Source organism: Chiloscyllium plagiosum, chromosome 20 (genome assembly GCF_004010195.1).
Source record: "Chiloscyllium plagiosum isolate BGI_BamShark_2017 chromosome 20, ASM401019v2, whole genome shotgun sequence".
NCBI lineage: Eukaryota > Metazoa > Chordata > Chondrichthyes > Orectolobiformes > Hemiscylliidae > Chiloscyllium > Chiloscyllium plagiosum.
The window spans coordinates 56,992,587-57,004,892 of NC_057729.1; the positions used below are offsets into that span (position 1 = coordinate 56,992,587).

Consider the following 12,306-nt stretch of genomic DNA (forward strand, 5'->3'; position numbering starts at 1 on the left):
TGACTCAGTCTCTATTGCCTTCTGTAGAAAAAACTCCATGGTTTTACAACTTATGAGAAAAAAAATTCTCTTCATGTATAGCTTAAAAGGAAGATTTTTTTTAAACTATGCCTCATTCTTGTCTCCTGCACAGCAGAAAAGCTCATTGTGGCTTGCCCTCTGCTTCCTGTTAGCCAACTAAGCCTTTATCAATTCTAAAATGTTATCCTACACCATGTGCCCTTTTGTTTTGGAGTAACCTTTAATGTGGCACTTTAGAATCGACTTCAATATTCATTTGGGAGATGAGGGCATTGCTAGCTGGCTAGCATTTATTGCCCATTCCTGGCTGACCTTGTGAAGGTGGGGATGAGCTGCCTTGAACTGCTGCAGGCTCTCTGCTGTGGATTGACCCACAATGCCCTTAGGGAGGGAAGTCCAGGATTTTGACTCAGCGACAATGATGTATTTCCAAGTCAGAATGGGGAGTGGCTTGGAGGGGAACTTGAAGGTGATGGTGTTTCCATATACCTGCTGCCTTGTCCTTCTAGATGGAAGTGGTTGTGGATTTGGAAAGTGGTGTCTAAAGATCTTTGGTAAATTTCTGCAGTACATCTTGTAGATAGTACACACTGCTGCTACTGAGCATTGGTGGTGGTGGGAGCAGATTCTTGTGGATGTGGTGCCAAAGCAGTCTGCTTTGTCCAAGGTGATGTAAAGTTTTTTTTGTGTCACTGAAGCTATACTCAACCAGGCAAATGGGGTGTATTCCATCACACTCCTGATTTGTGCCTTGTAGATGGAGGACAGGTTTTGGGGAGTTAGGAGGCGACTTACTCGCCACAGTATTCCTAGCCTCTGACCTACTCCTGGTGCTGAGTCCAGTTAAGCTTCTGGTTAATGATCACCCCCGGGATGTTGATAGTGGAGGATGCAGTTATAGTAACACCACTGAATATGTTGGCTAGATTGTTTCTTATTGATGGTCATGACCTGGCATTTGTGGGGCACAAATATTACTTGACACTTATTTGCCCAAGTGTGGATCTTGTCCAGATCCTGCTGCATTTGAACATGGACTGCTTCAGTATCTGAGGAGTTGTGAATGGTGCTGAACATTGTGCAATCATTCCCACTTCTCACCTTATGGAGAAGGAAAGGTCATTGATGAAGCAGCTGGAGATGTTTGGACCTAGGACACTATCCTGAGGAAATCCTGCAGCTGAGATGACTGACCTTCAACAACAATAACCACTTTCCTATACGTCAGATAGGTCTCCAACTACTGAGAGTTTGCTATCTAATACTCATTGATGCCATCCTTGGTCAAATGCAGCCCTCCTGTTAGGGGCCGTTACTCTCACATCACCTCTGGAATTCAGCTCTTTTCTCCATGTTTGAACCAAGGCAGCGACGAGATTAAGAGCTGAGCGGAATCCAAACTGGGCATCACTGAGCAGGCGCTGCTTGATCACACTGATGATACTTTCCATCACTTTACTGATGATCACGAGTAGACTAATAGGGTGGTTATTGGCCAGGCAGGATTTCACCTGCATTTTAAATACAGGACATAGCTGGGCAATTTTCCACATTGTCAGGTAGATGCCAGTTTTGTGAATGTACTGGAAGAGCTTGGCTAGGGGTGCAGCAAATTCTGGAGCACAAGCCTTCAGTTCAATTAGATGAATGTTGTCAGGGGTGCAGTATCCTGCATCTCCAGCCATTTCGTGATATCATGTGGAGTGAAATGAATTGGCTGTAATGCTGGGGACCACTGCGGGAAGCTGAGACGGTTTATTCACTCAGCACTTCTTGTTGAAGATTGCTATGAAAGCTTTAGCCTTATCTTTTGCACTGAGGTACTGGGCTCTTCTATCATTGAGGATGAGGATATCTGTGGAGCCTTCTCCTCTAATGAGTTATTTAATCTTCCACCAGCATTCACGACTGAATGTGGCAAGACTGCAGAACTTAGATCTGCATATATCTTTTTGAAGTCGGAGTACTCCATTAACACCCAAAGTAGTCAAATAAATCCCTGAAGAGCTTTTGCCCAAAACATCGATTCTCCTGCTCCTCAGATTCTGCCTGACCTGCTGGGCTTTTCCAGCATCACACTTGACCCAAAATAAATTGCACACCAATTCCCTGCCACCTCACCAATTCACTAACATTCAAACTGGATCTACTAGAATAAGACAGCAATGCTTTAAAACAAAAGGACGCACCCCATCTTCCCCTGTCTATTCAACCCTGACTGCACTCTCCCACAGATAGTGCATCGTCTATGTCTGTGAAAGTTGGGTTCAAAAGATCCTAGTTAAAACATGCAGCAGACTTAAAGTTTAGGGGATTTACATGCACAGCTGCATTTAGACAATCAGCTAGATAATTGGCCACTGCTTAGAAGAATCAAGTTGAGATCTACAATTCAAGGACCTTATCTTGTGGATAAAGGTCAACTATTTCCTTTGATGGGGTGAAATCAAAGAATAAGGAGAGTTGTTTTAAAATTAAGAGTCAAGACAGTCATGGATGATGCCAGGTAGAATCCCCTCACAGTCAGGGACGTGGAAATTTGAAACTCTCCCCAAATAGCCAGAGAGGTTGAATGTAAATTGAAAATTTCAGAATTGAGATGTTAAGATTTTTGTTAGGCAACAGCATCAATACATTAGTAAGTTTATGATGCAAAGAAATGGCAAACAATGTTCATGATAGCATCTGCACTTTGCTAATGTTCCAAAGCTCCCAAATAAAGATGAATAGCATGAAGGGATGAGCTTGAGTATTGTTGGATGTTTTCATCTTGCACTCATCAGGACAATTTGCAAGAATACAATTTTAAGGGGAGAACTAACACATACTGTATGGGAAGAGAATATGGATTAGTTGCTAAGTGGTCCGAGATTGGTAGAGCTGTAGTCATGGAGAATGCAACAGTTAATAATGACTGATATATAACAACCAAAGGACTTTTGGTCTATCACACGAATGAGTCACATGATATATGAATTTCAATGTCAATGCCAGGTATGTAAGTTGTATATTCCAAGAATTAGCAGACTATCAAAAAATGTGTCCCAATGGATGTTTGCAATAGCTGATGACTGTACTTAGCCAGCCCACTTGCAAAAATCAAATTACAATGTCCAACATTAAATGTGATGCTATATTTAGATAATATTTGCTGGATATTCAAGAGTATGTAAAGTTTTATATTGATAATCAATTGAGGAGTGTCAGTCTAGTTTGCAATGTGGCACATTTGCATGCACTGGAAGCAACATATATTAATACACGGGACCCTGCTTTTTGCAGACTGGAAGAACTTTCAATTCAATGAAACAGATGACCACTATCTGCTGGTTCAGTTCTCCGCCAATGCCTTGATTAGAGTTCATCTGCCTTGTGCAAAGTTTAAACAATGCCTGGTCATTAAGTGCCATCATGAACTGGTATATTCTCTATGGCAATGCCACTACCAGAGTCTAACTGCCAACTGATTAGCATTGTATTCTCATGTGGCATAAATGCTGATTTTCCACTTTAAACTATTATTCACACAAACTGTCCAGGGGATAAAATAAAACTTCAAAATGGAATGAAGTTAAAAATAACTGTTTATTAGACAGTTATTACTTGCACTTCACTGCTGACAGAATTATAATGCTATTGCAAAGACCATTATCCAACCAACCAGAAAGCAAATTGTTGAAAACAAACATTTGACTTTGTTTGGCTGCACTAATCGCATCCCATCGATGGGAACAATACCTTTTTCCAGTTTGTGTTTTGGCTTACTCCTTTTTCCTGGTTATGGCAATGCACCCAGTCTTCATTTTATCAAAAAGTTTTACCAAACAAAAATTATAGTTCTGGAATTTTGACAGCAATCCTTGGTCTACTTACTTTGTGTTCTAACTATCCTTCATGTTCTTAGCACAAAATATTTCCATTGCTTTATTATTAATGCCAGCCTTTCCATACAAACAGATCAAAATCAGGGGCACCACATCTATTGGTGCATACCCATGATCCTCAAAAAAAAACAGCAAACGTATTCACTTTGTCCTCCCTTTCATGACCAGTTTTGGTTGAGATTTCAGTGTACTATTTCCATCCTGATGCTACACAGTCTTATCTTTAATGAGTTTCCAAGGTAGGCAAGTGCAAGTGTCTGTGCATTCCTGGGTCATATTGCTCCTTTTCTGAAAAGAAAATTGACACTTGCTTTCTGTTTCATCCCCAAGCATCTTTCAGGAAGTCATTTCTGGAAGATCTGTGCCAGAGATCCTACGAGTATTCTTGTGTGAATTTTATTGTTCAGACAGATTGATCATTCTAAGTTTCCACAGCTATGGGACTCGCGTCACAACTCACCTCAACAACACCCTCTGACTCTCTTTTGGATTTGTTATGTCCTGCTTAGTAAAAATTAAAGCAAAATACTTTGGGAGCCTGTATAACATTTGTTGTAATGCCTCATTCTGTGTTTAGGGGTCCTACTCCAGTACCTGTTTATCCTTTTCTTTCTGGACTTCTTTAAAAAAAGTCTCACTCCTGTTGCTATATTAAATTCAAAATTTGTTTGTCATCGACTTATCATGTTTGAATTAGTTTCAGTTTGGTGCAATCTTCCTTCCTGGCCTTTCATGCTTTTTTTCCTCCTTTGTGTGTTGCTTGCCAGAGTTGTTCAGTCAGAAGCACATTTAAAGTTGATGCCTTTACACTGTAGGGTACACATTGGTCCAGTGCCACCTTGAAGGAACTTCACAGTCCCTCCAATGTCCAAGTCATATTCAAACCTGCCAGCGCACACCAATGAGGCAGCCAAAGCACAAAGTTGGTTCTCTTAAAATGTAGTAACCTAGCATGAGTTTTTATAATTACTTTAAACCTTGCAATGTAAAATATATAAAACCTTTTTTTCCTTGATTCCACATATTGAAGTCTCGCTATTATCAGAGACAGTTATTTTCTAGCAAGTTGAAATCTCCAACTTGATGACTCCTATATCCCCCTATTTTGTCCCATAGTTTCAGGGCTTTCATCTTATTTGAAGTAATGAGGTTGGGGTGATGATCTACAGTTCAAATCAGCAACAGTTTATTATTTTGGTTGGAATAAGTGTAGTGTCTGGTCTTTCCTTTTTAATGCCCTTTCTCTGTTATGCCTCTATATTAACCAGCAATGGTTCCAATGATGCACTAATGAATTAGGCAGTATGTTAGGAATATTACTGCACAGAATTTCCAATAATTGTTCCTTAAGGTCCAATTTTACTATTCCAACCTTTCAAAAAGGACAAAAACCATCATTGGCTGGCAAAGCTCTCAAATTACTTAAGAAACTTGAAATCCAAATTTTGATGATACACACTGGAAGCAAACTACTTATATGCACATCCTGTGTAATATGCAGCACATAATTTTTCAATTATCTTTTATATTTTATTCATCGATTTATCTTTGTACAAAGGATCAAAAAAGTTAAATATAAATGGTTATATTAATCAAGTAAATTGACCAGCAATTATCATAAATATGATTTTGAAATTAAGGAACTAAGTCAGTGTAATCCACACACAAATTACTGGAAACAACTGCAGCAAATAATCAGAGAAAAGGGAAAGAGGGCAGACCACAAATGGAGAAGGCAGAATAAGCTAAAGATACTGAAGAAGTGATCAACCTTCCTGGGAGAGGATGAGATGACACGCTGTACAGTTCTAGGACTCTATAACTGAACATATATGAAACCAGATTAAACAGCATATGGGACTAGATTGGGTTGGGATATCTGGTCGGCATGGACTAATTGGACCGAAGGGTCTGTTCGCATACTGTACATCTCTATGCCCCTATAAGTGGATTAGAATGCAGCTACTGGAATTCTTATCCCAACCCTCTGTCTGCTCTTTTAAAAAGCTACTTAAAATCCACCTCCTTGATTAAATATTGGTTGCCTGCACTATTGGCTCCTCCTCTGGCTCAGTGTCCATATATGTTAGATTATACGGCGAAATGTCTTGAGTCGTTTTACTATGTTAAAGATTATGCACAAATGTAAGTAGTTGCTGTACAGCAAACTCCAGAGATTTTTCATTTACCAAATCTGAGAATATTCTGTTGATGTCTGCATAAATGACTGTTAAGAGGTGTTCACTTAAATTATTACTAAATTATTATGTAAGAATGTCAAGATTTTAGATAGAAACTTAGACATAATTCAAGGTTGAGAGTGTGTTGCTGGAAAAGCACAGCTCAGGCAGTATCCAGGAAGCGGAGAAATGGACGTTTCGGCCGGCAGCCCTTCATCAGGAATCCAAGGTTGGGTCAAATTCAAGGTTGATTACAATACTCACACTACATTCGGATGACACAGCTGGACATGTATTTGCATGCTTGGAAATCGAAATCTTACCTTTAGATAAGAAAACAAATGGCTATCCGGTTTCTGATTATTACTAAACACCAGATCGATTCCTCAGAACTAGCTTGGAATCTAGTACCTTAAACAGAGAATGAGCCAGGTACAAACCCATGTCACCTCATTACATGAACCTGATCATTTCTTCTGCTTGCATAATTCTCACATAGAAATACACTGGTTGATTAACAATTTCTTGCTCCATTACAGCTTGATCTACATTTAAAGATGTCATTGTTACTGTTCGTCTGAATCTGGATTTCCCACTTCTATTCAAGGTTGGGGTCAAAATCTGTGCTTTTCCCCTACGTGGCCACTAGAGGTTGGGACCACTAGCCTGATGTTACAGATTTAGGCAATAAACAAAGTTGACACTATAACATATCAAGCATGTACCCTACTTAGGCAGACTAACCGCTGTTTATAGCCAGAGAGTTTGCACTTGCACGGCAGTGATCTAGTAACAAATATAAGGCAGAAAAAGACAGACAGATATCTGAATAAACTAGAACAAAGCTGAGGCTTTTGATGGGTCGAGGACAGGAGAATGGACAGGAAGGGAATAAATCTCGAATGGACAGCTTTGTTATATTCTGATTTTAAACAGAACTTTTCTCTCAAGCTGCTACATCCAAATCAGGAGTTCATTATTTAACAAAATAGGAGTTTGGAGCTCGATGCCTTGACAAATCTATGGGGTATTAGTCTGGGCACAAGCTTCTAATTCCCAAAAAAAGAGACACACCAGGGCTCAACAGCGCATCACCCCTCTGAAAGATAAGTTCAAAGATCACAGGTTTGGTGGTTATTCGTTCAAACAGAATCCTCCTCTGTGGTTCCTGGGTGCAAGGATAGGAATTTGAAATGCTTTCTTCAGAAGCACAACAATTCTTAAGTGGCTAACTTGACAAATAGTGAATAATTGTGTCAATCAATCACACAGAGAGGGAAGACGAACAGAAAGACACGGTGAAATTATGAAATGCAGGACTGACAACGTGCATTTTATACACAGGAATTGACGATTGCAGCAACATATCAGTTTGCAACACTTCAAAATACTGAAAGAGCTGCTTTAACCTGCAATGGGTACCGCTGATTAGGAATAACGAAGCAGGCAAAGCATCCACTGAAGAGTAGGAAATGATGAGGGCTTTTTTTTTTAGGTTCATTTCAAGTTTTATACGTACATCAGCATCTGACATAGGCGGTGCCTCCTCCATATCTATTTCATGTTTGTCGGCTGCCAGCAAGACTGAACCTTTGCTTTCATGCTGCAATCTTTCACTTTGATCTTGTGCCTGTGGAAACAAAACATCAACTGTGTCATACCTCACTCAACACTCAGCTCAATACCAAGCTGAACGTGGTTTGGGATATTTATTCATCATGGCAAATACTTACACTGAAGATATTTAATTTAACTGAAACTAATTTGGAACCACTGTTTTGAATTAAACTGCCCAGTTTAAAAAAGAAATACTAATTCAGATTTCTAATGCTAAGTGATGTAGTCAGTGCACAGCTGTGTCAAAAGGAGCAGGCATGTGCTTTGTTAACAAAAACACGATAAATGGAGTGTTAAAATTTTAAGATTCACTCCAGCCTCTTGTGGGTCCTACTTCACTTTATTAGCCAATGACTTCAGTTGTTGCTGGACCCAAAGTTGAGTTATGACACTTGGTTTCAATTCAGGGTTCTCCTTGGGCTTTTCTTCAATTTCTTTCCCTTTTATGCTAGTTTTGTGCAAAACCTCCATTACATCATTAACTTGCCTCATTATTTTGATCATGATCCTTTTTCCCAATAATTCATCAAAACAAGAATAACATTCTGTGTGTATATTGAAAACCTCATTTGTGGCAACATTAGCTACAAAACCTTCCTACCCATTATCAAAATATCCAATTTTAAGTTCCTGCCCACATTCACAATGCTGACTGATTACACAAACTAGGCACACATGATTACACTTCATCAGTGGAGGTGTGTTGGTACTTTGGTTTTACTGCTCTAGCTCCTCAACCTATTCTGCAGAGAAGTTCCAGTGATCCATCCAGCTATGTATATGTTTCCCAAATGCAGTAATTTTGTATTTCCACAATAAAGAACATAACATCTTAATATGCCAAGTGTTACATTCCATGTGACTTTAAAATAGGAAATGAATTACATCTGTATTCAAATTGTCCTACACTATATATCAGCTTCACTCAAGTGTCACAAATGCAAGATCAACTACATCAAATTCCATCCAATCCAGTCATTCAGTAAAATGTTGTTATGCTGAATTTATTGTCACTGCTTAAGTATAACAAATACAGTTGAAATTGGTATTGTGTGCTTGACAGTTTCAATACTTCATTGACTATCAAACTCCAGCCTAGCTTTCAACTCTAAAAGAAGTTGCCCATCACACACTTCTTTCAAAAAAATCTTTTATCCTCATCATTTTTGAATTTTTACTTTTATCCCATATTTATTTTTTTTTAAAAATCAGAACTGTATTTTTTATTGTCCATCTTACTTTCATTAGAAAAAGAAATTTTTTTATTTTAGTCTAGTTTTGTTATGACATACCATAGAAATGGTAAATGTGAGAAAATTTCCCATTCCATTTCTCTTCGTTAAATGGGTTTCTGGATAGGTTTCCCAAATAAGATAGATTTTCTTTGTCACCCCATCTTTTTACTGCGTTTTACTGCAGGGGACGGTTTTCCTCTTTATCTACTGGACCCTTTTCTTATTATAGAAACCTTAAATGGAACAACCCTCAACCTTCCAAACTCAAGGGTGCACATCAAACATTTATGCTACCTGATCTCAACATTGTGCAGGGAATGGAGTAGAGTTTTCCTGTGCAAAATGATGCTGGTGACAAACAGCAAAATAAGGCAGTATCGTAGGAGATGAACAGAGCGACTTGCCAACTAGAATGGATAAACCAAAGCATGGCTGCACTGGAATTCTTTAAATGAAATTATACTAAAAATAAATTCACAAATGCACGAAGATATACAACCACATACTTTTAAGTGTACTTACCCTAGCATTATGATCACCCTTTAACCATTCCGAATAAATCAAGAATATCCTTGGACAGGAAATTTAACCTAAACGTTAGCTTACATACGATACTTACAGATCTGCTCTCTCTCTCTTCCCAAACTGCGAGTTCCTTCGATTCTATTTCTTCAGGACTCATACGTACCAGGTGAAATGGAACAATCTCTTCTCGTACAACACGTCGGAAGAGACCCTACAAAACAAATTCACTCCACTTTATTAAACAGAATGAGAGAAAAGCAAACAAGTTAAAAACATATGGCAATGGTCGATGATTTGGTATGTAAACATACAGTTTCGAAGAAAAACAGCACCAGCACATGTCATAGAGTCAAAGAGATGTACAGCATGGAACCAGACCCTTCGGTCCCACCCTTCCATGCCGACATAGCAAAAATATACTGCCTATTATCAAATGATGCCGATAAAGGTTTGAACATTGAAATGTAGAAGCATAAAGAGATACCTGGTTCCTGGGGTTCTTCAAATTAAACATAATACTGCGGTATCTGCTCTTGTACTTGCTGTGAGTATCTTGAAATAGGGTGAAGAGCTCCTTCTCAATGTTCACTGCTATTTTTCCAATTGTATCTTCGGTTACATCAAGGTCATCACAGTCATTCACCCTGTCATGGAAGCACAAACACACATGATCATTGCCCTAATAACAAAAGTATATACCCCTCTCTAAGGAAAGAGAAGAACTATACACATACGAGATGTTTGGAAATTACTGCTAAGTCTCAACATACTGGACAGAATAAAAAGATGAAGAACTACATGTGATAATTCAGTAAACTAGAAGCAACTCCTGAAAAGTGATAAACTGCATCCTCTTGTCAACTACCCAAGCCTTCATTAGTTCAGATGATAAAGAGCTGAATTTAGCTTATGTTTATCTGATCAATGCTGTTCGGTAATTATTAAAATGTTGAATTAACAATTCTCTTGATCAGATGGGCTGAGAAGTGGCAGATGGAGTTTAATTTAGACAAATGTGAGGCGCTGCATTTTGGAAAAGCAAATTTTAGCAGGACTTATACACTTAATGTCCTAGGGAGTGTTGCTGAACAAAGAGACCTTGCAGTGCAGGTTCATAGCTCCTTGAAAGTGGAGTCACAAGCAGATAGGATAGCAAAAGCAGCGTTTAGTATGCTTTCCTTTATTGGTCAGAGTATTGAGTACAGGAGTTGGGAGGTCATGTTGCGACTGTACAGGACATCGGTTAGGCCACTGTTGGAATATTGCGTGCAATTCTGGTCTCCTTCCTATCGGAAGGATGTTGTGAAACTTGAAAGGGTTCAGAATTGATTTACAAGGATGTTGCCAGGGTTGGAGGATTTGAGCTATAGGGAGAGGTTGAGCAGGCTGGGGCTGTTTTGCCTGGAGCGTCGGAGGCTGAGGGGTGACCTTGTAGAGGTTTACAAAATTATGAGGGGCATGGATAGGATAAAGACTAGATTAGATTAGATTAAATTACTTACAGTGTGGAAACAGGCCCTTCGGCCCAACAAGTCCACACCGACCCGCCGAAGCGCAACCCACCCATACCCCTACATTTACCCCTTTAACCTAACACTATGGGCAATTTAGCATGGCCAATTCACCTGACCCGCGCATCTTTTGGACTGTGGGAGGAAACCGGAGCACCCGGAGGAAACCCACGCAGACACGGGGAGAGTGTGCAAACTCCACACAGTCAGTCGCCTGAGTTGGGAATTGAACCCGGGTCTCTGGCGTTGTGAGGCAGCAGTGCTAACCACTGTGCCACCGTGCCGCCCACAAAGTAGACAAAGTCTTTTCCCTAGGGTGTTGGAGTCCAGAACTAGAGGACATAAGTTTAGGGTGAGAGGGGAAAGATATAAAAAGAGGCCTAAGAGGCAACGTTTTCACACAGAGGATGGTACATGTATGGAATGAACTGCCATAGGAAGTGGAGGAGGCTATACAATTGCAACATTTAAAAGGCATCTGGGTATACGAATAGGAAGGGTTTGGAGAGATACGGGCCAGGTGCTGGCAGGTGGGAATAGATTGGGTTGGAATATCCGGTCAACATGGACAAGTTGCACCAAAGTGTCTGTTTCCATGCTGTACATCTCTATGACTCTAATTGTTCCTCTTAACTGCTCTATTAGCTCTGTTTGAAGTATGACTGTTTGGCACCCATTGTACTTCAGCATCTTAATGAATTGATTTTATTTCTTGCACATTCTTGATATGTGAACTTAATGTTGCCTCTACCAAATGCACTTCTGAGAACACCACATCAGTTCTAATGAAGAGTCAGTGGACTCTAAATACTTAACAACTGCTCGTTTACTTCTTCCCTCTTCAGTATCCAAGGGCCCAAACACACCTTCCAGGTGAAGCAGCACTTCATTCAATCTAGTATACTACATTCACTGCTCACAATGTGAGCTCCTCGACATGGGGAAACAAAGTGTAGACTGGGTGACTGCTTCACAGAACATCCACGTTCTGTCCACAAAAAGATGCTAAGCTTCCTGGTGCCTGCACTTAAACAACAACATCTTGTTCCCTGGCCAACATCTGTCACAGTCTAGATTAGACTGGCAGGTCAGGCAGCATCCGACGAGCAGGAAAATCGATGTTTCGGGCAAAAGCCCTTCATCAGGAATAAAGGCAGGGTGCCTGCAGAGTGGAGATAAATGAGAGGGGGCTGGGGAGAAAGTAGCATAGAGTACAATAGGTGAATGGGGGTGGGGATGGAGGTGACAGGTCAGAGAGAAGGGTGGGAAGGAAGATTGGCAGGTAGGACAGGTCATGGGGATGGTGCTGAGCTGGAAGGTTGGAACTGGGGTG

The 12,306-nt window shown here is 40.0% G+C and overlaps 1 protein-coding gene across 2 annotated transcripts in view; it reads right to left on the bottom strand.

Annotated features, from left to right (window-relative positions):
• Window positions 1-12,306, bottom strand: part of LOC122560312 (death-inducer obliterator 1-like) — a 143,094-nt gene that overhangs the window by 42,719 nt on the left and 88,069 nt on the right. For both annotated transcript variants that reach the window (XM_043710893.1, XM_043710894.1), the window contains 3 exons: window positions 9,947-10,106; window positions 9,557-9,673; window positions 7,605-7,715 (listed from right to left, as the gene is read on the bottom strand). In XM_043710893.1, the coding sequence (XP_043566828.1) occupies window positions 7,605-7,715; window positions 9,557-9,673; window positions 9,947-10,106 (388 nt within the window). The remainder of the gene's footprint in view (window positions 1-7,604; window positions 7,716-9,556; window positions 9,674-9,946; window positions 10,107-12,306) is intronic.